Below are 26,720 nucleotides of genomic sequence, written 5' to 3'. Positions count from 1 at the left end.
TTCTTTCTTTGACTCCTTGGGAAATAGGCTCTGCTCAAATGTAGCGTGTATATCAGGCCACACATTTTCCCTTTCCTCTATCACAAACTATATGATAGAGTAATTATTTGCTTCCAAAGTTCCCAATGTTTCTATTTTCGTAATCAGCAACTCTTCATTTGTCAGGATCAAGTCTAGAATAGCAGTCTCCTTGTCATTTTAAAGGATTAAATTAACTTGAAGGGAAGTCATAGTCATTATATCTTTGATTTTATATTTGTATCCAGAGCATTTAGTACAGATCTTGACACAAAGTAAGTACTTAATAAATATCTTTTCATTAACTGATTAATTCGTTCATTCATCTATTATAAGCTCTGCTTTTGGAAAAAAATGCTAGCAGATGTGTAGAAAATAGCTAAAACTAATACAGTATCTTGATATTTGCAAATGCTTTACAAATATTACCTCATTTGATCCACAGAACAACCCTGGGAAATAAATACTATTATATTTCCATTTTACATGAGGAAATGGCCAACAGAGGTTAAGTGATTTGCCCAGCATGACACACCTAGTAAGTTTCTGAGGTCACATTTGAACTCAGATTTCCTGATTCCAGGTCCAGTGTTCTATCCATTGTGATAGATTGGAGCCCCTTATCATCACGATATCACTGCCCCCAGGCCAGGTTTCTCATGTTTCTCAAAACTCATCTAATGTAGAACTGGAACACTTTTTAGAGTTCAAATAATCAAGTAAGTGGCATCTAGGTGATACAAAAGATGGAGGAATGGGCCTGGAGTCAAGAAGATCTTAGTAAAAATCCAGACTCGCCCATTTACTAGCCTTGTGACCCTGGACAAGTCATGTAACCTCTGTTGGCCTCGATTTCCTCATCTGTAAATTGAGGATAATTACAGCACCCACCACCCAAGGTTGTTGCGAAGACCAAATAAGATAATATTTGTAAAGTGCTTAGCATGGTGCTAGGCACATAGTAGTAACATATAAATGTTATAATAATAATAATAATATAATAATTAATTATTATTATTATAATCCCTTAATTTTACAGATAAGGCTACTGAGGCCCGGAGAGGTTAAATTATTTACCCACCATCAGACAATCAGTAAGTAGCAAAGTCTTTATGGTTGTTCCCTTGGTTTACAACACCAACTTTGCCTCCTATTTGAATTCTATCTATCCTTTAGGCCATATACAAGTCCTACTTTCTAGGAGAAAACTTTCTGAAAAAAAATCAACTGCCCCTCAACAGTTTTTTCCTTCTCTAAATGATTCTTAAGTAAAAACAGTCTAATCCACAGGACTTTTTAAATATAATGGCACTACCATTATTTACTGCTCCCCAAGTATCTGTTTTATAGCTCTGAAATAGAAGCTGCCCTAGAGGCAAGAATTAATATTTCTGTCATAATGTCCATCCACAGTGTTGACACTCAATGAAAATAACCTACTAATTGCTTGACTGTCAAAGACGGAGTTCATTCCCTGTCCCTAGGCTATCTATATACTTGCCAAACTGAAATGTCTACCTTGACTTCCTGGTCAAGTCAGGGGCAGCTCTTACTAGGAAGCAGTGAAATAAAAGCCAGATATATCGAATTATCAAAATTTCCCACTTAGCAGAATCTAATTTAATTTTACTACAGTGTAAAAACTAATATTAAAATAAAAGAAAACTACAACTTAAAGTTTTAGGTTAATTTACACTAAATCTTAGATAATAGAAAAAACAAATAGGAACATTTTGTGGATAAATATGTACCTTCCAATCCCATGATTTTTTTTGTAGGAAGAATACTTTGAAATGCTAAGGAAAAAAAAGAGACAGAGAATCTAATCTTTACCCCCTTCTTTATGATTTCACATGCTTTTCTTTGAGAATACACTTAAGAATCAAGAAGATTTCCCTTTTTTAAAAAAAAAACTTTGGGGAGACTGGGTCTCCCTACACACAAGCTGGAAATAAATTGAGTGGCCATGCAATTTGCCTGACCTATCTGATCAGCATGAGTTTTGATCTGCTCCATTTCAGATAAGGGCCAGTGCAACCTCCTTAAGCAGCATGGCAGCCCAGTGGAGGCTCACTCTATTGGTGCCAGACTTAGTGCTTTAGTCATATTGCAACCTAGAACTCTCTCATTCACCAGCCTCAGCCTCCCAAGTATTAACGATTACAGGCATGCATCACCACACTGACTTCCTTAAATTTTAAATCTCTGCTAATGAAATTCAGGTCTATTTCTAAGTCTACTTTCAGCATTTAAAGCAGTAGTGGTTAACTGTTTTGTATATAATGGACCCTTTGGCAGACCAGTAAAGCCTTAAAATGTTATTTTTAAATGCAGAGGATTAAAAAGGAAACCATTTACGTCAAAGTTATCAAAATTAAAATATCAAAATATTTTAAAAACAAATTCACAAACTACAGCTTAAGAACTTCTGAATTAGGAGAACATTGTACATAGTAAGAGCAACACTGTGTGACAACCAACTCTGTTAGATTTAGCCCTTCTGAGCAATGCAATGATCTAAGACAATTCCAAAAGACTCATGATGGAAAAAGCCAACCGTTCAATTGAATGGATTTGGCTCCTTGTCACTTCCTGTCATGCTCAAGTCACACTTGCTTTTCCAAGTCAGTGTAATGGGGTCACTCCAAAGGCTTTCTCAGAGGGTCTGTACAAATGAATTATCTAGTGCTGGTTGAGGGAAGGATTAGATAAATTGGATGGCGTCCCAATGTTCCAGGAACAAATGTAGATTTATGAAGAATTGTCCAAAATGGTGCATATAAATGATATGTACTTGAAAAAAAAATCTAATATATTATCAATAATGACTTTAAATAATACTTTAAGGTTTACAAAGCTCTTCCTTCACAAAAGCCCTGGGATTTGTAATATGTCACCTTCTTTTCTTCTCCTCTATATTTCACTTGGTGATCTCATCAGTTCCTCTCAGGCTTCCTTTAAGTCCCAACTGAAATCCTAGCTTCTACAAGAAGCCTTCCTTAACCCCTCTTAATTCTAGTGCCTTCCCTTGTTAATTTATTTCCTAGTATCCTATATGGCTTACTTTGTATATATTTGATTGCATGTTGTCTTCCCCATCAGACTGTAAGCTACTTGAAGGCAAAGAACTGTCTTTTGCCTCTTTTTGTATCCCCAGCGAACAGCACAGTGCCTGGTACACAGGAGGCTCTCAACAAACGTTTATTGATTGTTACCCCATTTACTTATAAGAAGGGAGAGGTTAAATGATGTTGGCTATCAAATGCCAAACTATTACAGCTAGATGTTATGGTTTTTTTTCCTAATGCTATTTTATTTGGACACAAGAGACATTTTCCAAACACTCAAAGCAACATTCCTTAAAAATGTAAGCACAATTGCTTAAGAGTGATAAACTAACAGTTCCTATCACTTTTGACTTTTGTAGCTCAGTCTGTTAATACTGTGGAGTAATACCTTACTGATTTAAGTCCTAATTTCAGCTAGTTAAGTAGACAGTTTCAAAGTCAATATCATATTCTTTTCCCAAGCTGAATAACCTCTGGCAAACTGAAAAAATGTAAATAAGATAAACAACTATGGGATAAGAACAGGACTTAAGGCAGGAGTGGGGAACCTGCGACCTTGAGGCCACATGTAGGTGACCTTTTGACCGAATCCAAGTTTTACGGAAAAAAATCTTTTATTAAAGGGATTTGCTCTGTAAAGTTGGGATTCAGTCAAAGAGCCACACTTGAGGACCTAGAGGGCCACATGTGGCCTTGAAGCTACAGGTTCCCCACCCTTGGTTTAAGGACTGACCTTCTGACTATTCCCTATTCCCATTCTGTGAGGGAAACTAGCAGAGACAGGTATCAGTACAGTCCTGCAATTAGGCACCTGAAGAAGAAAGTAATGCTTGTCTCTCATCTCAAACTCACCCAGAGGCCTACGTTCATTAAACAGAATGGCATGTATTACTAGGTTTATATAAGTTAAATTCATGTATGACAGAAACTCTACTCTATAAAGGATATATATCTTAATTTGGTGCCAGTACTATTCATTGTATTCACTGTTTTGTTGCCATTGAGTTTTATCTCAATTTATACTGCTATTGGCCACTGTATATATTGTTCTTTTGGTTGTACTTTATTTATCACTTCTTACAATTTTCCCCATGTTTCTGTTTCCTCATTTTCATTGCTCCTTATGATGCAAGAGTATTCCATTACATTTTGGTGTACAATTTGATAAGCTATTCTCTAATCAGTTAACACATTTTGTATCTAGCTTTTCGTTTGAGAGTGGTTTTTTGACACACCTTATGGAATGTAGCCAACCTTATTCCTCCAAAACAGAAACAGGATCACTGGGCCAAAGTTGAACATATCTAGGATTTGGGATGAGATGAGGAGAAAGGTCTTCTAGCTTTCACCACCAATCTATCCTTCTTATTACTGCCAAAATAATCTTTTTAATACATGGATCTAGGAGCAGCTAGGTGGTGCAGTAGATACAGCACCAGTCCTGAAGTCAGGAGGCCCTGAGTTCAAATCCAACCTCAGACTAAACATGTGACCCTGGGCAAGTCACTTAACCCCAACTGCCAACCCCCCCCAAAAAAAAAACATGGCTCTAGTTATATAAATCTTCTGCTACATTTTTTTCCCCAATAATACCAAGCAAAGTTCAAGTTCTTTGCTTGGTTTTCAAGACCCTTCAACATGTGGAGTCACTCTACCATTCTAGACATACCTCATATGGACTACTTTGTTTCTCTTTCCCTTAGCTACACTCTCAAAACACAAACTTTGTGCTTTCCTTATCCTTGCCTTTGCTTATGGCATCCCCTAAACCTGGAATGTCCTCTTTCTCTCCACCCCACTGCCTTTGTAATTCTATCACACCTTTTATAAGGTTCAACTCAAATCCCACTGTTTATTTACATGAAACCTTCCTCTGATAACTATCTTTCCTGGAGAACCTCACATAGCACTTTTTTGATGGAAAGTTTCATGAGTAATTGCATCTTATCTAAATTTTCTATCTCCCCTAGTAATCAAGTGCTTACTGTATGCCAGGGATGTGCAAATAACTGGGGATTCAAAAATAAAGCAAAAATAGTCTGCCCCCAAGGAGCTTATAATCTCACAGGGATAGATAACATGCATATATAAAGAAGTTTATACATGACACATACCATCTATTAATGGAAGATAATCTCAGAGGGAAGGCATTAGCAGCTGGAGGGTCTGGGAAAGACCTCTTTTAGCAGGTGCTACTTGAGCTGAGTTTTGAAGGAAGTCAGGGATTCTAAGAGGTAGAGGTGGAGAAGGGGAGCATTCTAAGCAAGGGGAACAAGATGGAAGAGCAAATAGGCCAGTAAGGTTAGACCTTACAGTGCGTAGAAAGGGTAAGTAATGTGTAAGAAGACTGGGAAGGTAGGGAGTAACCAAGTTGTGAAGAGTTTTAAATGCCAAAGTCAAGTCAAAACATATTTAATAAGCACCCACTGCAGTGCCGGGCACTGAGGATACAAATAAAAGTGAAAAACAATCCTTGATCTCAAGGAGTTCATAGTCTAAAGGGACAGACAACATTCAAACACAAGGGACAAACAAGCTATCAACAGGATAATTTGGAGATAATCAACAGAGAGGGAAGGCACCAGCACTAGGGTGATATTTCAGCTGTCACCTGAAGGAATCCAGGAAAGAAGGAGGGAAATGAGGGTTAAGAAGGGACCAGGTTAAGAAGAGCTCTGAATGCCATAGTATTTTATATTTGATCCTGGAGGTGATAGGGAGACGTTGGAATTTATTGAATAGGGGAAAGGGAGGTAACAAGGTAAGCCCTGTGCTGCTGTAGGAAGATCAATTTCAGAGCCGAATGGAAAATAAAATAAGAGTGGGGAAAAACATGAGAGAGACCTACCAATGGCGATTTATAACTGATAAATAGCACAGTGTTCTGAGTGAATTAGTAAGTTGGTAGAAATATATTAAACAATTCTGTTTTTCATCCAAAAGACAACAATAGTATAAGAAGTGTGTAAGATTGGGACAATATAAAGAAAAGTTATTTCTGCCTGAGTCTTGCATATAAATGAGAAAGTTTGTTCTCTTTCCCCTTCTAAATCAATCCATAACAGGATTAGCAGCTGGAGAAGGTGGGAGTAGAGAGCATTAGTCCATAACATTAAGCAATTTCCTCATTTGTTATTTCCCAGAGGATTATGCTGCTCTTATCCATTCATTGTGAGGCAATAAAAGTTATAATCTGTACTTTGCAAAAAGCAGTTTGATGTGTCCCTGACAACACAAAAGGTAAAAGAGGATTTATCTACATCCTCCCACATTCCACCGTCCCCCCATCCCTACACCACAATAGCTTCATCAAGAACAAAAATATGTGTCTCCAGCTGACAGACATAACCTTAAAGAAGAGATAAGGAGAAACTTAGCACTGAATTTCACTTAACTCTCCCTGACAGAAGGGAAATGGGCAAAACTAGAATCAATTTTACCTTGTGGAAGTCGGGCATTTCAAATTAAACTCTACCTTGGACATGTGTATAAGATACTTGTTTTTTTATTTTTATCTTAAGAGAAAAAGTTTCATTAACTACACTTTTGCCCCATGGAAATCAGTCACAAATCTAAGTAATGTAGGTAAATGCCAATTTTATAGCTTATAACAATATTAAAAATTACTTGTAAAGCCAGGGGATGTCGGTATAAATGTTCTTTTTTTGGAACTCTGGATAAAATCATCATCTTCAAATTAAAAGAAGGCTTTGCAAACAATGACCTCTGATATGCTTTCAGATTCTACAAAATGTAAACAATGACAATGGAAAAATAAAAAGTTCTGCTGGAAGATTACTCCAACTTTACAACACAATGATCTGTAACTTCTCAGGGTATGTAAAAAATAAAGTGCTTCTTGCGAATCTGTTTGCAACTCAAGCAAACAGAATAAAAAAAATCAAGATATAAGATAGGAAAAATGAACACAAAAATATAAAGGAAAATATTTTAAGACAAAAGAAATTAGGATCAATGAGAACCATAAATGGAGACTGAGAATTGGGACCAAGCTTTACTCCAAAGGACTCATACCAATGATGTATATAGATATGGATGAGGCATGCGCTGTCAGGACTGATATGTTGGTTTTGCTTAACTGCATTTCTTTGTTATCTGAGAGTTCTTAGAGAAAGCAGGTACTGAAATGACAGCAATTTTTTAAAAAAGCATCATATATGTAAGACACTGTCAATGTTACTTGGTTTTTCAAACTGCTTTTTTTCCTTTTATTTTTAAATCTTTGGGGGCAGCTAAGTGGTGCAGTGGATAGAGCACTGGCCCTGAAATCAAGAGGCCTTGAGTTCAAATCCGACCTCAAACTAATTACTTGACACTTACTAGCTATGTGACCCTGGGCAAGTCACTTAACCCCAACTGCCCTCACTAAAAAACAAACAAACAAACAAACAAACAAACAAACAAACAAACAAAAAGCTCTTCTATTTTTAAATCTTTGTTATCAGGGACTAAAGTTTATTAAAAGGGACTTTGTTATAAGGAACTATACCTGTAAGTATACTAAGAAATTAATTTAGTGTAAAAATGAAAAGGTATCAATAAAAATAAGACAAAATTTTTAAAAATAAGATAAGCACAATCATCCACCGGAAAAGGAGAACAGCAGATCATTCATTAACTGTTGTCAGTCAGGCACTGCTTACTGCTAGGGATACAAGAAAGGCAAAAAACAGTCTCTGTCCTCAAGTAGTTCAGAGTATAATGGGAGAGAAAACATGGAAACAATCACATACATACAAAACATAAAAAGGAATAGATGAAAGATGGTAATCCCGGAAGGAAGGGAGTATTCTTAATAGGGTACCAGGGAAAGCCATACTGCAGAAGGTGAGGTTTTAGCTGAAATTGGAACATTTCAGCTAAACATTCCACGTATGGGACACAGTCACTGAAAATGCATAGAGTCTGGAGATCAACGGTCTTGTGTGAGAACAGCCAAGGGGCCAGTGTCATAGTGGAAGTGGAAGACAGTAAGATGTAAAAGACAACTTGAAAGGCAGGAAGAGGCTAGGGCAGGGGTGGGGAACCTGCAGCCTTGAGGTCACATGCACCTCAAGTGCAGCCCTTTGACTGAATCCAAACTTCACAGAACACATCCCCTTAATAAAAGGATATGTTTTGTAAAACTTGGACTCAGTCAAAAGGCCACACCCAAGGACCTAAGGCCACATGTGGCCTCCAAGCTGCAGGTTCCCCATCCCTGGGCTAGATTATTTATGAAGGGCTTTCTTTGAAAGCCAAACAGTATTTTATATGGGATGCTGGAGGTTAATAAGGAGCTACTTTAGTTTACTGAGTGGGGGAGGGGTATGTATGTACGACATGGTCAGACCTCCACTTTAATAAGATCACTTTAACAGCTGAGAGTACCGACAGATTGGAATGTGGAGAGATTTGAGCCAGGGAGCTCAAACAGAAGGCTACTGCAATAGTTATTACATTGATATTACAAAGGTAGAATCAATAGGACAACAGATTAGATATGGGGAGTGAGAGTGAGGAGTCAAGGATAACACCTAGGTTTTGGGTATGGATGATTAAGAGGATGGTGAACCTTTACAGTAATAGGGAAGTTAGGAAAAGGGGAAAGTTTGGGCAGGTGTGGGGGGAAGGGAATAATGAGTTTAGTTCTGGACATGGTGAATTCAAAATGCGTAAGAGACATCCAGTCTGAGATGTTCAATAAGCAGTTGGAGATGTACGAGACTAAAGTTAAGCAGTAAGGTTTTTTGTTGTCATTCAGTGGTGTCCAACTCTTTGTGACCCCATTTGGGGTTTTCTTGGCAAGGACACCAAAGTGGTTTCATATTTCCTTCTCCAGCTCATTTTACAGATGAGGAACTTAGGTAAACAGGCCTAAGTGACTTGCCCAAGGTCACAACAGCTAGTAAGCACCTAAGGCCAGATTTTAACTCAGGAAGATGAGTCTTTCTGACTTCAGGCCCAGTACTCTATCCACTGCCAACACCTAGCAGAGAGGTTAGGCATAAAGAAGTAAACGCCAGAATCTTCAGCACAAAAATAATAACTGAATCCATGGGAGGTGATAAAATTAACAAGTGAAAAAAAGGAGAAGAGGGTCAAGACAGAATGCTGTGGGACACCCCCTTTTAGCAGGGGTGCACCAGAATGAAGATCCAACAAAGGAGACTGAGAACAAGGGATAAGTTAGGTAGGAGAAGAAGCAGCAGGAAAGAGCAGTGTCATGGAAACCTAGAAGAAAATATCAAGAAAAGGGTCAGCGGCAGAGGCTGTAGAGAGATCAAGAAGGACGAAGACTGAAAAAAGGCTATTAGAATTGGCAATTAAGATCATCCATAACTTTAGAAAAAATAGTTTTGCTGTTTGATATGGTTGGAAGCACAACTGCAGAGTTAAGATACTAAGAGAAAAGGAAATGGAATCATCTATTGTAGACAGCTTTCTCAAGGAGTTTAAGCTTCGAAAAGGAAGCGAAACATAGGATGAAAATTATTGCAGTTGGATGGATCAAGTGAGGATTTTTTGAGGATGGGGAAGACAGGGAGCTTGCTTACAGACAGCAGGAAAACAGCCAGGAGATAGGGAGAGATGAAAAATTACTGAAAGTGAGGATTAAAAATTACTGAAAATGAGGATGATACAGGGTGGAATCACTTATTCCTGCAGAAAGGTTTGCCTTAGCAAAAAAGGGCACCTCTTAATGTGGAGGAGAGAACGGCAAAAGGCATCTGAGTGATGTGAAATGAGGACTGGAAAAGAAGGAGTTCTCAACTCAGTACCTCAACTTTTTCAGGAAAATATGAGGAAAGGTTGGGGGGGAGGGGCCCCCAAGGAAGGTGTCAAAGGAGGTTTGAAGAATGATGAAAAGCTTTAGGATAGTGAATTGATTAGGGAGGTATAAAAAGATTGCCCCACACTGAGAGAAGGCTCAATTGACACTATGTAACACAAAAATCTGTGAGTTTGATTGAGACTTTCTCTAGCTCCATTCAGCATCATGAGAATAAACTGAAGCCCATTGGTGGTAGGAGCGATCCAAGGTTGGGGTTTTGCAAGATATGTTAGGTGATAAAACAAGGGGGAAAGGGACTTGAAAGTAGAAGATTGTATAGAGTTTAACTGGTTTATCAAGTGGTCAAGATGATGAAGAGTAAAGTAAAGCCAGTGCAAGGTTGATGGCCTGATAAAGGACTAAAGGGTAGAAGGTTTAGAGGTCATCTGAGAATAAAGAATAGGGTTCAGGATCTAGGGACAGTAATGCTAACGGAAAGATGGAATAATAAAAGATTATTAGATAAAGTAAGTTCAGAGTTCATAATGCCTTTTATGGGGTAAAAAAGTAAGTCATGGGAAATAAGTAAACTTGAACTAAGAAACTAGGGCATGAGGAAGTCTCAGTAGGTAATGTTGAGGTCCCCTGGAATGAAGGCAAGAGTTAAGGAGGACTGAAAAACTGTATGCCAGGCACTATACTTAGGGAAGAAAGACGGAGAATATTCTTGGGAAAGGTGGTCAACAGCTACTAGAATCCTGACTGAGTGGTGAATACAGACTGAATGAACTCCAGGTCCAGTACTCCCTCTCTTACAACAACCACAGAATGTTAGGGGCTACAAGTAAAAGGCATTACTAAAGTGCATGTATGTGAAGCTTTAAAGCAAAATTTGGACCATTCTAATTTTTTAAGAAGTTCTTTTTGTAGGGGGCAGCTAGGTGGCGAAGTGGATAGAGCATTGGCCCTGAAGTCAGGAGGACGTGAGTTCAAATCCGGCCTCAGACCAAACACTTGACACTTACTAGCTAAGTGACCCTAGGCAAGTCACTTAACCCCAACTGCCTAAAAAAAAAATTAAATAAGTTCTTTTTGTAGTCTGAATTAAAGTATGAAAAATTAACACTACGGTAATTAGGTACTCAGGAAAGGCAGAGGGGCATGGTGGAAAAATATTTCTGAGATAAAAATAGGAAGCATATACTCAAATACCTTCGTTGAGTATGAATCAAACAAATTAGTAATATCAATGAACTATAGCTGTCTTTAGGACCAAAAATGTTTGCTTACTATGGTTTCATGAAAATGTCCTGTCTTCTAATACAAACAGAATGAGAGGCATGTTTAGTTAGCTTTAGCAGTAATTGGAACTGATGGCAAATTATACCAAAAGAATCTCCTAGGTTTAGTAGACAACAGCAAAATTGTCACTTTTTAACATAACCTGTTAGGTTATGTAGGACCAAAGTATTATTAATTAGTTGGTCAAAAGAACAGATGCATTTGTCACCAAATGACCCTATCTTTAATGAATGTGACCTAGAATTTTTAGTACAGCTAACTCTCAATTATCCATGCTAATTGAGGATTCTAAGGAAGAAGTAAAGTAGGTAATTGAAATCCACAAGTAAACTAAAAAACACTAATTTTATCTTCACAAAGCTACCTGTAACAGATGACAAAAAGTATTTAAAGTACATCTACTATGTACCCAGCACCATAGCAGTAAGAAATCTAAACTTTAAATTTCCTGTTTAAAAAAAATTCAAGTGTTTTAATATGCCAAAATTCACACTGGTTTCTGGAAAACATGGACTCTTAGAATTGGACAGGACCCTAAAGATCAAGTCCAAATCCCTAAACAGAAGTTAGGAAAACATGCACAAGGTCATATAGCATCCAGTGACAAAATGGAACTGGAAACCAGGTTGTTCTGAATCCTACTCCAGCGCTGAGAAACAATATAATTAGTTCCTGTTTTTCCATGGTAATGGAGGACAGGACAAAGTGTATGTCTAATCCAAACAATTCTCCAATCAAACCTTCACCAGAGCTTCTAACAAGTAATATCTATGTTTCACTTTATTTTCCAGTGGTGGTGCTAACAATTAGCAAAATGGCCAAATCCAGGAAGCAGAAGGGAAAAAGAAAAGCAAAATGGCCCAGATAATTCCCAAACCACACATTCTACCTCTGAGTAACAGAGAGTTGGCTGTACTTGAAAGATATGCAGAAGACTAGCAAATGTGCTGATCACGTTTACTGGAACAAGTAAAGTTAACAGCCATACCACCTTGGGCTGTGAGATCACAAGTTAAGCAGGATTGGGACCAGTCATTATTTGGATGGGAGGAAAACCCAAAGTGCTGCAGGAAGTGATGGTGGTGATTCAGCTGATGGAGCTCCTCACTTTGATTCAATAGGGCACCTGCAGGGTGCAGGGGACACAGTGCAGCTTCAGGTGCTGTCATTCAGTTCACACACACACAGAGATACAAAAAGAAAGATGTGATTAGAGATCCAATGGCAGTTCTTACAAAAGAAGGGAATTCATGATTGGCCAATTAGATTTAAACCTAAACTCACCTCCTCTAGCCTGTACTTCATTTGGTAGCTCTGTTTTAATCTCAATTAAGCATAGTTATCTCCATAAAATAACAATTTTATTTTAGTGGCTAATCAAATAATTTAAAAACTAGAAAAGCCCTTGGACAGCATCTAGTTCGATCCTTTCATTTTATATGTGAGGAAACTGAGGTCCCAAGAGAGAATGAGTAATTCTAGCACTCCTTCTGCTGTACCATGCTACCTCTTTTTAGCTATGATATAGTTAGCTTCATAAATATTTTAGGAAACACAAGTCCTTTAATGTTTCCATTTTGTGTCCTATAACTCCTTTACAGCAAGGAAAATGCCAACTATGTCAGAGTTCTACCAAAAATAAGCATTAATCAATTAAATTTAACAAGAACAAATTAGGACTCTTGGGGGGTAATCTCAAGACAGAGAAGAAAAAAAAACAAAAAATACAAAGGGTTTCTGCTTGTTATTACCTTTAATTTTTAGATAAAGGTTTATTTATATGAATGTCATAGCTCCCTATCTGAAGATATATATACATGTATATATATATGTATATATATATATATATATACACATATATAAATATAAAAAGATATATATGAAGAGATATAGATATTTCAAGTGGTTACTAAGCTACTTTTGCTTGAATATCACTGCTCAGATTAAAAGGGAAAAAAATTACAGTACCTGAAAATAAGATACATAACATGTTTTGAATATGGTAACTCAAAAATCCTAAATGCATGAATAAAAAATCTGTTTATACACCCAAACCATCCCCTTTGTACTAGGCAAAGGAACTGGATTAAAATTACATTTGTTGAGCTAGCCAACCATGCTATCCAGAAGATGGGGATTACTACTTGTAAAGATGTACTGGCATAATGCTATACAGATGCAAACATTCACATATTGTCTAATTACATCTATCTGGGTAAACTAGTACTACTTTATTAGCATTGTCTCAAAAGTAACTTAATTCTATTAGACACTTAATTCTACTTTCATTCTTCTTGTGTTCCATTTACAAGGCAACACTGCTTTAGCAGGGAGAGGAAGTACAAAGCCAAACCAGTCCAAATGCACAAAGTGAGAAAACATTTCAGTGTTCACATTTCAAACCAGAAATAAACTAAAATTGCCACAATATTTACAATACATAAAAAACTTATTTTCTAAAACAGAATGTCATTTATGATGAAAAAACTGGACAGAAAACATCTCTCTCTGTCCGTTCATTCTGACAATGAAACAAAATATAGAGGCAACAAGGAGATCTATTACATCTTGAATAACTAGAAAAACTGTAACTCCATTCAAGATGAAACACAATCTTTAGAACCTAGCAATTTTCTCCATAACTACAAAAGAAAGTAAATTCTCAATCTGCCTGGGGAGGGAGATTATCCATTTCCTTGCAGCAAAATAATTTTGTGGGAACTGGGATGCTAGGCTTTCCTTTCAACTTTTGTTGACATTATCACTACCTTTGTTTACTCTTGTTCCTAAAATAAACTAGAAAGGAAGTTCTGCTCAGAATTAAGCTCCAGAAAAAGGCTTCTAAACAAAAAACAATATGTTGCCTCCTCAGAGAAGATATGAACTAGATCTAGTCACATCACATGTATAGCAAAAACAGAAATAGCTATACTCAGGTTGATGGTATGTAACACTTTTACAAATGATGTTATCATGTACTCCCAGAAACAAAGTGGAGAGAAAAAAAGGACCTGAAAAGGGTCTGGGGCTGAATAAAAAAGCTGGACACTGTTCTAACTCCTCCAGAATCAATTCTTCACTGTACTTTCATGACTGTTCAGTGTTAGGAAGTCAGAGATTATAATCTTTACAAAACAAATACTAAATTAAATATAAAATGACTTTGATTATATACTGCTTTAGATGACTGCCACTACTTCGATTTAAAACACAAAAAAATTACTATTTCAAATATTATCAATAGTTATTTATAGCTCTGTAGACCAAAGTCACATTCTTTACATGAAGACACACTACGGTACTTACAGCCATGGTAAGATGCTGGGGAACCTCCAGATTTGCCATACTCTTGTTCAGAGTAGCTAGTCGACAGGTTGGGCTGACTGGAACCTCTACCAAAGGTAATCTGGTTACTACCAACCCCAGTGGCCACCTGAGCCATTCGCTCTTTGGTCTTCAGGGCTTGGGCCCTCTCAATTTTAAGTCGCTCATCATCCTTCAGAAGGGATACCAGCTGCTTAGACTTCTCTCTTACATTAATACCTTGATCTTTACCATCTCGATCAATGTATTGGAAATCTTTTAGTGTCTGGATAGCAAATATATTTTCTTTACATTGCTGTGCTACCCGTTCTGAGCCAGTTTTAATCAGGTAATCCAAGAGGGTCAGGGCCTTATACACATGTCTCCAGTTCTTCCCATGGTCATTTAGCCGTTTCCAGATCATACTCATGATTTCAGAAAATGCCACCACATTGTAAGTCAGATCTGCTATTTCAGTCATTAAAGAGCTAGAAGGACCCCATGGATCATTGGAGGTTGCTTCTCGAACTTTAATTTCAGCCTCTGAATAATTGTTCACAATGTTCTTCACCTGCCGTCTAATAGACGAAGTCGTCATTTTTACTTTCTGTTATACTTTTAAAGCCCTTCAAAAAGAAGTAATTTGGTAGCCAGCAAGTTTATGTACTATGAAAGTTCTATTTCAGTGAATGATCTGAAGCAAAGACCTTATAAAATCATTTTCTTTTGAGTCTCAAAGGCAAAAAGCTGGAAGCCATGACCTAGAGGAAAAAAAAATCAAAATTATTAAATTAATTTTAATGCTTTTATAGCATTTATTCTTTTCTTTACTAACATTTTAAACAAATACTAGGTGCTTATACATATCATTCTTTTCAGTTTCATTTCAAGTCACTTAAGTTTACTTAAATTAACACATACAATATTAGCAGCATGATATAGTGAAAAGTGTACTGGTTCTGAAGTCAGAGGTCCTAGGTTCAAATGCAACCTTTGATATTTACAACTTCTGTGACCTCAGGCCAGTAACTTAACCTCCCTAGGTCTCAGTTTTCTTATCTGTAAAATGAGTCCGGACTGATGGTTCTGGCAATCCTTTCTAGCGCTAGATCCATGACCCAAAAAGAAAAGTTAAAGTACTTCATGAAAATTAAGAGAAACTCTCAATATTGCTATCTCACATACATATACTATATATATACATACACACACATATACACACATACAAGATAGAAACCTCAGATTTGTTTTACTTTGCATTTCTATGACTAACAGTAACTTGGAGGTTTTTTTATACAACTGTTGATAGCTTGCCACTCATTTGAGAACCTTCTGTTCTGTGACCACTTATCTACTGGTGAATGGTTCTTGATTCCTCCACATTTACACCAATTCTTTATAGAATTTAGATATCAGACCTTTATCAGAAAAATTTACTGTCAAGATTTTACCTCCAATTAACTGCTTCCCTTCTGACTCTTAATTGCTTTTATTTTCTTCAGCAGAAGCTTATTAAATGCAATCCATTAAAATCTTCAGATCTTTACATGACAGGCAAACCTCTCCCATCTTGTATTTGAAAAGCTGACCTTTTGAATCCAAATAAACAACTTTACATGTATTACATTTTCTTAGATTTAGCCCCATTTCCTAGTCCACAGAGATTTTTCTGGAGCTTAACTCTGACAATCAATTACTTAGCTCTCCCTCCTAGAAATGGCATCTGTAAGTTTGATAAGTGTGCAATCTATGCCTTTATTCTAGTTAGTGATAAAAATGCTAAACTGTACAAGTGCAAGCATAGATACCTAGGGCACTCTACTAGAAACATTTCGCCATCTACTAACTACTATTTTGATCCAGTCACTGAACCTGTTCTAAATGCACCTAGCTATTATCACTTAACCTACTTTTCTCCATCTTGTCCACAACAAGGATGGCATGAGATATCGGCAAATGCTTTACTGAAATCTTTGTAAAATCTACCTACACCTATCTCTAGACCTACACCTATCCATCTATTCCCACATCTCCTCTTCATAACTGAAGCCCTGCTGACTTTTTGTAGACACTGCTTTCATTTATGTACGTAAATTATATTTAACAGCATGTCCTAGAATTTTGCCATTAGTCAAAATCAAGCTACTAGTCTAAATTTTGCACTTCTGCGGTCTTGCGCCGTCTCTCAAAAATTAGGACACTTGGCCATATTCAGTCCTGTGCTATCTTTTCTGTTCTCTAAAATCTCTCAAAGTTCAGTTATTCATTCACACGATACCCTGGGATGCAGTGCATCTAGGCCCAAGGACTTGAACTCATCAGTGCACTTAAGTGCACTCTTAGCTCCTTTCTTATCCTGAGTTTCAATTCCTTATTATCTTTTTTGTTCTGTCTTTTCCAATCTAAATACTATTCTCCTTGTCAGAGAAAACTGAAACAAAATAAGAATTGAGTAATTATGCTGTCTCTCCATTATGTTATTATATGTCGTCATTCCATCAAATCCAAGGAGTGATCCTATCTCTTTTGTTAACCAATCCTTTCCCCCCAAATAACTAAACATACTTTTTTTTCTTCTGTTGTTGTTCCTAGGACTCATCGTGAACCCCAGGTCTTTCTGAGTTCTAGTGTCTTTCCACTATTCTTACAGGACCATGACACACTTTCATATTCAGCCTCTGTACTGTTACATCTTTTTAAAATCTAAGTTGATTAATAAGTTCTGAGCATTCACATTTCTCTTTAGAAAATGTTCCCTTTCTCTCCTTACTGGAATTATATTCCTGTTTGTGTCTTCAGAACATTATCCTTGAGAGTTCCACAACCCTCCAGGGATGACTTCTCCTAAAGAATTTTAGGGAACTGGAACCAACTTATTTTTTCTTTGACCTCTTTGAAATCTTATCTCCACAAAATCTAAGACATTTTTCAAATTATGCCTGGCTTTCCTTTCTTTCTCTATCACAAAGTATAAGATTCAATAGTTCCCAACATTTCTTCTACCTGGGCAACTAGGTCCTCATCCTCAGTTAAAATCAGATCCAGAATATCAGCTTTGCTTGCCATTTCCACAACCTTTTAAGGAATGAAATTATCACTAAAGCAAGCCAAGATTTTAGCTTTTTTGCTTTTGGCCTCTCATCCCTATCACTGTATCATTTCTCCATGTTAGACTTACCTGCCTCTGAACTTCTCATTATTACCTCCTCCTGGCTGGGTAGTCTCTAGTATAATCACATTAACTATCACTTCTTTCTCCCTCTGTTGATGTTATTCTAAATATTCCTCCTTATTTCAGGGTCTTGGACTTCCTTATATGAATTTATCTTCTTAATACATGATGCTAATCCACTGTCTTCTTTTTATCAATATTTGAAGAAAGTATTCTGCCCCTGCCCCCAAGAACCTTTTTTTCAGGTTTGAGGTTTATCTGACCAAGTCTCAGTGATAACTATGAAGTCAAACTTTGCTTCCCAAAGTTAGGATTAATAGTTCACTTAGCTTTTTTACCTATAGGTTGTACATTTATGTACAGGCATTTGAGGCTATTACTAAAACTTAACTACTGGCATATGAATTATTGGGTCTTTCTACTGATATTCTTCCTTCCCTGGAACCACTCTATGAGATCTAGTTTGGTAGGTCAGTAATTTTCTCCTATTTTCCTTTTCACTGAAATGTCCACTTGGATCAGGTTTGTGATAGCAGGGCAAATATATTTTTTACCAGCCCTCATTAGATCCACTCTACCTGTGGCCAAGAATCCATCCATCATTCCTATATTTCAAGAACTGGTCTGAAAATTGAAATCCTACTCTCAGACACCAATCAACAAGAATCTATTAAGCACTTACCATGTGCCTGATATTGTGTTAAGCTCTAGAGATACAAAAACAAAAGTAAAACTACCTGCCCTCAAGGAATATACATTCTAAGGGAGGCAACATAAAAGTATGTACAGAATATGTACAAAATGAATACCACGTAGTTTGTAGAGGGGTACATCAATAGCTGGGGGGAATCAGGAAAGGTGATGCTTGAGCTGGATCCTGAAGGAAATTAGGGATCCTAAAGAATAGAGGAGATGATGAGGATGATGTCTCCAAATACAGGAGACAGCTTGTCAAAGATACAAAGACGGAGTGTCTGGAACAATGAGTAGGCCAGTCCTCTGTGATCCAATAGGTTAGATCACAGACTAGAGGAAAGAAAAATATGAGACGACTCAAAAAATAGGAAGGCATTAGGTTGTAAAGAGTTTTAAATGTCAAAGGAGCCTATATTTAGGTAGCTAGGTAGCACAGTGGACACAGTTCTGGGCCTGGAGTCAGAAAGACTTTTGAGTTCAGTCCAGGTCAAAAACTTACTAGCTGTGTCACCCTGGGTAAGTCACTTTACCTGTTTGCCTGTTTCCTCATCTGTAAAATGGAGATAATAATTATAAAGCACTTAGTACAGTGCCTGGCACATAATAAGCACTATATAAATGTTAGCTATTATTTGATCATCAAGGCATTAAGAACCCCACCTGGTTATTTGGTGAGATGGGGGGGGGAGGGAGAGGAGAGGTTAGATCAAACATGAACTTTAGGAAAATCTCTTTGGCAGCTTTTGTGGAACATGAATTAGAAGAGGGAAAGGCTTGGAGCAGAGAGCCCAAACAGCTATTGAAATAGTATTGGAAGAAAGGTACTAAGAGGTTGTGTGTTGTATGAGAGGTGAAAGAACGGGATATAAGGGGGATGCTGTGTGCTTCAGACAACCAGATCTGACAACTGGCTAAATGTGAGCAGTCAAGGAAGACACTAGGTTGTGAACTAAGGTGATTAGAAGGTGGTGCTCAGATATAACTATATGGAACAACGATAAGTTGGGTGCGGCAGAGAGGGATTCTGTTTTGGCATGTTGAGTTTGAGATGCCTGTTGGATATGCAGTTTGAAATGTTCGGTTGGAAGCTAGTAAAATGGGACTAGAGCTCAGCAGTGTGATCAGGCTTGAGAGCCATATACATATAGAGTAGTGAGCCCGTGGGACCTAATGAAATCATTCAGAGGAATAATGTAAAGAGAAAAGAGAAAAAGGCCCAAGGCGAGAATATGGGTACATCCAATTAGTAAGCATGCTATGGATAATGAAAATTAGCCAGGAGCAGTCAGACAAGCAGAAGAACTAAGAGAAAGCAGCATCCTGAAAACCCAGAGAGAAGAGTATCCACGAGACAGTAGTCAACAATATCAAATGCAGCCGAGAAGATAAAGATCTTCTTAACCAGTTATTCATTTCCCCAAACTGACAAACCTCTTTAATGCACAGCAATGAAAAAAAATATCATAAATGACCTTCAGCAATGTTTTCTAGGGTCCTTCTAACAATATTTGTCCCTTACTTCCCTTCTCCAAGCCTCAATTTCCTCATCTTATATGACAGGGTTGACCTACATCAAGTTTCCAAACTTATTTGGCCTACTTCCCCTTCAAAAAAAAATTACTCAGCGCCCCCATGGAAATCTACTTCCTTTAGCCCTCTTGACAATTTTTTTGAAATTTGAACATTAAGCAATGCAAATGGATAGCTCTGATTACATTAAACTGAAAACTTTTTGCACAAACAAAGCCAATACAACCAAGATTAGAAGGAAAGTAGAAAACTGGGAAAGAATTTTACAACCAGAGTCTCTGATAAAGGCCTCATTTCTAAAATATACAGAGAATTAAATCAAATTTATAAAAATACAAGTCATTGCCCAATTGATAAGTGGTCAAAGGATATGAACGGGCAGTTTTCAGATGAAGAAATTAAAGCCATCTGCAGTCACATGAAAAAATGCTCTAAATCACTAGTGATTAGAGAAATGCAAATCAAAACTCTGAGGTACCACATCTCACCTATCAGATTGGCCAACATAACAAAACAGGTAGATGAGAAATGTTGGAGATGATGTGGGAAAACTGGAACACTGATGCATTGTTGGTGAAGTTGTTAAATGATCCAACCATTTTGGAGAGTAATTTGGAACTATGCCCAAAGGGCTACAAAAATGTGCATACCCTTTGACCCAGCAACAGCACTTCTAGGGCTATATCCCAAAGAGATCATACAAATGGGAAAAGGACCCACATGTACAAAAATATTCTATAGCAGCTCTTTTTGTGGCAGCAAACAACTGGAAATTGAGAGGATGCCCAACTGGGGAATGGCTGAACAAGTTGTGGTATATGAATGTAATGAAATACTGTTGTGCTATAAGAAATGATGACCAGGTGGACTTCAGAAAAACCTGGAAAGACCTGTATGATCTGATGCTGAGTGAAGTGAGCAGAATCAGGAGAACATTGTACACAGTAACAGCCACACTGTGAGATGACTAACATTAACAGACCTAACCCTCCCCAGCAATACAAAGATCTAAGACACCTCCAAAGGCTTCATGATGGAAAATACTACCCACATCCAAAGAAAGAACTATGCAGATTGAATGCATACTATTCGCTATTTATTTTCTTCTGTTGTGTTGTTTCCTCTTTCTGGTGGTTCCTCCTATTGGTTCCAATTCTTACCTACAACATCACTAATATGAAAATATGTTTAACAGAAATGTATAGGTACAGCCTATATCAGACTGCATGCCATCTTGGGGAGGAAAGTGGAGAAAGAGGGGAAGAAAAATTTAAAACTCAAAAGCTTATGAAAGTGATTGCTGATAAAGCAAAACAAATTAACAAAATAAATGAGAAAAGAAATTTGAATCATTTCAAAAAATATGTAAAATATTTTTAAATGACCCACCTTAAATTTAATAATTTGTTGTAAATTTGTGTTTTTTTTTCCTGCATTGAAATTTTGATGATGCAGTACTGCATGTAACCATATAGCATTGTATTGTAAACAAGTTATTACATGTACATATTCCCGTCAATGCATGCTGGACTCCCTAAGGCTCACATGCTAACACTTGTTAAGACCTGTTGGCGGACTTGTCCACTAATAGGTTATGACTTGCATTTTGTATGTTTATTTGGAAAATAATGTAATCACTATGACTTTAACTGTTACACAACAGATGAAACACGTGCAGTTTTTCAAAATTTTCTTTTCTTCTTTCCTTATGCCTCCAACCGCCCACCTATTTTTATTCAACACCCCCCAACTGCACCCAAGGCACCCCAGAACCCCCAGGGGGCGCTAACACCCACTTTGGGAACCTATGGTCTGGATCGGGGATTCTTAATCTTTTTTTGTGTCATGGACCCCTCCAGCAGTCTGGTGAAACCTATGGACCCTTTCTTAAAATAATCATTTAAATCCATAAAATAAAATACGTAAGATTACAAAAGAAATCAATTACATGAAAATAGTTACCAAAGTATTTTTATTTGTGATGTAGTGATAAATAAAAGCTTCACATACTGAATAAGATGATATATTTAAAATATTAGCAAGTTAAACATAAACTATTTTTTAAAGAAAGTGTGAAGGCTATTTAACTTAGCTTGAATAAAAACATTACATTTCAGGGGGTCTTTGAAAAGGCAACACACATAGCTATCCCATCAATTTTCAACTGTAATTGATATGAAAATATCTATAACTTCTATTGGTGACAAAGTCACAAGTACCATCAATACTAACTACTGTAATTTATTGTCAATATTCATAATATAAGGAAATATTAAATTTCAGGTAGAAAATTAAGATGCAGTTTTCCTTCCATCTAAGTTCACAGAATCCCAGAAATCTATTCATGACTTCTTGTCCCTAAACCCCAAACCAAGTAAGAATCCCTGGGTCTATCTGATCTCTAAAGGCTCCTTTCTGGTCTAAAATTCCAATTCATCTGCCTGTCCACATTTTTTCCTTGAGAATTCTAAGACCAGGAATGATGATTACATCAACAGACTTAAAAATCTTGGGGGAGAGTCAAAAGTCCTTTCAACTACACACAGGCACACACAGACACAGGCACACAGACAGGCAGTCAGACAGACAGACAGACACAGACACACCCCAGCAGAACAACTCTTTTGTGGTTTCATTTCTTTCTGGACTAGAAATAGCTTAAATGCATGACTCTAAGGCACCTCTGTCTTTAGAAAGTTTCTTTCCACTCTCACTTCAACAGGCCTCCATTTTCCTAAAGCTCGATAACAGAATTAAAATATCTCTCACCCCAAGAAATTATATTTCAAATTACTTGAAACAATGTATGTGCAGATTGCTAGAACTAGGTACTGAAACAGCAGTGAAAACATACACTAATACCTAATGCTAAAGATAAACTGGGATCAAATTGTTGGTTCTTTAGAAATAACACCCCAGTCACACTAGACGGCTTTTAAGTTTCCTTCTAGTTCTAAGATTCTGTCATATACATTCCTATTTCCAAGTTTAAGCAAAAAGCAATGAACATCAGAGTGCTAATGGAACAGGCATCATCAATGCAGACATTTATTAAGAGTATGCTCTGTGCAAAGCAGGGTTTCAGATAAGCCACAATCTCTGACCTCATAAAACATATGTTCTAATAGGAAGCTAAGCCACATACAAATAACTATAGCACACATAAGCAATAAAAAACAAGACCAATCAATTTGCATTCAGAGGGCTTGGGTTTGAATCCCAGATCTGCTACATATGACCTTCTGTGACCTTAGGCAAGTCACTTCATTCTCTCTGAATCTCATCTTTCTTAATCTGTAAAATGAGGGCACTGGACTAAATTATATGTTACTTTTAGCTCTAGATACCATGATCCTATGCCCTCATTAGCAAGTTAACAAAGTGATGCATGAGGAGCTGAAATAAAAGTCATTACCAAGTGAAGGAACTGCAGAAGGCTCATGGAAGGGGTGGCATCTGAGCTGGGTTTTAAGGAATACGTAGGAAGTCAAGAGGTAAACCGAGAAAGAAAGGACATTCCAGGCATAAGGCAACATAAGCAAAGATTGAAAGTAAGATTTTAAACGTGGGAGATTGAGTTTATAGCAGTACCACTGACAGAAACACGGAAGTCACAAGGAAGAACAGCTTTTGAATACAACAATCTTTTAAACTCTGAGTACTATGGTTGGTACTGCTAAAGCAAAGGTGGAGGAAAAAAGAAAAAAGAAAGCTGAGAATTCCTTCCACAGATATTTTCCTGGGCAGAGTTATGAAGTGGGAAAAATTTATTTCTGGAGAGTCTCATATTATGGAAATGGCACTGGCTTGGAAGTCAGAAAACCAAAGTACTACTCCCAAACACTGTCACTGGACAGCCATGTGGCTATGGATAAATTATTTTCCTTTCTTGAGCTGGTGGCTCAAGCCATCATCCTTCCTGACCTCTCTAAAATGTGAGATCACTGATCACCCTTTCTTCTTGGATACTCTCTTCTCTTTAGGATTTAGAGATATAGCACTTGCTCATGCTCTCTCTCTCTCTCTCTCTCTCTCTCTCTCTCTCTCTCTCTTCTCTCTCTCTCTCTCTCTCTGTTTTCCTCCTACCTATCTGAATAGGTTGCCAAATCTTTCTATTTCCACCTTACAACCTCTCATATACATCCATTTCTTTTTGCTTACATTCTAGTTCAGGCCTTCATCAACTCTCATTTGACTCTTGCCTCCTAATTAATCTCTCTGCTTCATGTCTCCCCTTGACTCCAACCCAGCCTCTACTTCAACCAAAGAGATTTTCCAACAGTGCAGTTCTAATTGTGCTAGTGGTTCCCTATTACCACCTTTAATATCAAATATAGGGGCAGATAGGTGGCGCAGTGGATAGAGCACTGGCCCTGGAGTCAGGAGGACCTGAGTTCAAATCCGGCCTCAGACACTTGACACTTACTAGCTGTGTGACCTTGGGCAAGTCACTTAACTCCACTGCCTTTCCTCCTCCCCCCCCCAAAAAAGATCAAATATAAACTCTGCCTGGAATTCAAAGTTCTTTACAGCCTGGCCTCAAGTTTTCTTTTCGTATTTATTACACATTACTTCCCTCAATGAATTCTAAAATTTTAGCTATATTGGGCTTCTTACTGTTCTTCAAAAAAGACACCCCATTCCCTGTCTCCAAGTCTCCAGCACTGGCTGTCCCCATGCCTGAAATGTACTTCCCTCTTACGTCTGACTCTTAGAATCAATCTCTGATTGACTTCAAGATTTATCTCATGTCAAATACACAATTTAGACATAAAGGGTGAAACTATAAACAAATTAGGAGAGCAAGGAATAGTTTACCTGCCAGATTTATGAAGAAGGGAAGAATTTATGACCAAACAAGAGATAAAGAACATTATGAAATACAAAATAAATAATTCTGATTATATTCAATTAAAAGGGTTTCGCACAAACAAGGGCAATGCAACCAAGATTTAGAATGTAAGAAGAAAGCTGAAAAACAATTTTTACAGCCAGTGTCTCTGGTAAAGGCCTCATTTCTAAAATATATGGAGAACTGAGTCAAATCTATAAAAATACAAGTCACTCCCCAATTGCTAAATGTTCAAAGGATATGAACAGGTAGTTTTCAGATAAAGAAATTAAGGCTATCTATAGCCATACAAAAAAAATGCTCTAAATCACTACTTCTTAGAGAAATGCAAATTAAAACAATTCTAAGCTACCATATCAGACTGGCTAACATGACAAAACAGGAAAATGATAAATGTTGGCGAAGATGTGGGAAAATTGGAACACTAATGCAGTACTGGTGGAGTTGTGACCTGATCCAACCATTCTGGAAAGCAATGCCCATTTAGAATTCAAAATCTTATAAAAGTGAATGTTGAAAACTAAAAATTAATTTATTTTTAAAAAATTTCTTAGCTCAAGTATCACCTTCTACACATCAAGTCGGTAAGTCAACAAGCATTTATTAAGGACCTTCTATGCACCAGGCACTGTCCTAAGCACTGGAAACTATGCCCAAAGGGCTATAAAACTGTGCATAGCCTTTGACCCAGCAATACCACTACTAGGTATATAACCCAAAGAGATCATAAAAAAGAGGAAAGGATCCACATTTACAAAAATGTTTATATCAGTTCTTTTTGCAGTGGCCAAGAAATGGAAATTGAGGGGATGCTCATCAATTGGGGAACAGCTGAACAAGCTGCGGCATTCCATATAATGGAATACTATTGTTCCATAAAAAATGGTGAGCAGGTGGACTTCAGAAAAACCTGTAAAGACTTGCATGAACTGATGTTGAGTGAAGTGAGCAGAACCAGAACACTGTACACAGTAACAGCAACACTGTGTGATGGCTGAATTTATTAGACTTACCTCTTCTGAGCAATGCAATAATCTAAGACAATTCCAAAAGACTCATGATGGAAAATGCTATCCACATCCTCATTTTTGAAGTTAATTCAGAAAAATACAATTACAAAAATGAAAGGTATATCCACATCCAGAGAAAGAACTACAGAGTCTGAATGCAGACCTAAGCATGCTATTTTCTCTTTTTGTTGTCGTTGTTTTTTCTTTTTTATTTCCATGGTTTTCCCCTTTTGTTCTGATTCTTCTTTCACAATATGACTAATTTGGAAATATGTTTAATATGATCATACATGTATAGACTATATCAGACTGCTTCTCATCTTGGGGAGGGGGAAACATTTAGAATTCAAAATCTTATAAAAGTGAATGTTGAAAACTAAAAATAAATTAATTTTTAAAAAATTTCTTAGCTCAAGTATCACCTTCTACATATCAAGTCAGTAAGTCAACAAGCATTTATTAAGGACCTTCTATGCACCAGGCACTGTCCTAAGCACTGGAAATACAAGATAGGCAAAAATAGTCTCTGCACTCAATGAGCTTACAATCTAATGAAAAGCTCATAAATGAACATAGGCCTTTCCTAAAACCCCTAACTACTAGCACATTTCCCCTCAAAAATTTGCTTTGTGGTTATTTTGTATAAATCTATACTTGTACATGTTTGCCTCCCCAGTGGAATGTAAATTCCTAGAAGGAAGGATCTATTTCATTTGTATCTATTGTCTCTAATGCCTAGCTTAGTCCTTGGCAGAATAAACGCTTAGTGATTAATTATATATAAAATGAAAGATGAGAGATTAGATAGTCTCTTAGGTCCCTTCAACTTCTAAAATTCTATGATTCTATGAATATGGAACCCTCCCTCCTCTATCAAACACTCCTCACAGATGACATGCTAAGATACTTAAAAGAATGTCAATACTGTCACCTAAAATAAAGCATCAACTCTGCCAAAGAGAAGAAAAATCACTAGCTTCTACTAAAAGTACTG

At 37.2% G+C, this 26,720-nt stretch overlaps 1 protein-coding gene across 3 annotated transcripts in view; it reads right to left on the bottom strand.

Annotated features, from left to right (window-relative positions):
- Nucleotides 1–26,720, bottom strand: part of EPN2 (epsin 2) — a 92,317-nt gene that overhangs the window by 47,406 nt on the left and 18,191 nt on the right. For all 3 annotated transcript variants that reach the window (XM_078153019.1, XM_021004542.2, XM_078153018.1), the window contains exon 2: nucleotides 14,470–15,227. In XM_078153019.1, the coding sequence (XP_078009145.1) occupies nucleotides 14,470–15,064 (595 nt within the window). In that variant the 5' untranslated portion in view covers nucleotides 15,065–15,227. The remainder of the gene's footprint in view (nucleotides 1–14,469; nucleotides 15,228–26,720) is intronic.

The sequence above is a fragment of the Phascolarctos cinereus genome, unplaced genomic scaffold (genome assembly GCF_003287225.1).
Source record: "Phascolarctos cinereus isolate Bilbo 61053 unplaced genomic scaffold, phaCin_HiC Scaffold_4;HRSCAF=312, whole genome shotgun sequence".
Lineage (NCBI taxonomy): Eukaryota > Metazoa > Chordata > Mammalia > Diprotodontia > Phascolarctidae > Phascolarctos > Phascolarctos cinereus.
The sequence above is the reverse complement of the archived record's forward strand: the minus strand, read 5'-3'. Positions and strand labels throughout refer to the sequence as shown.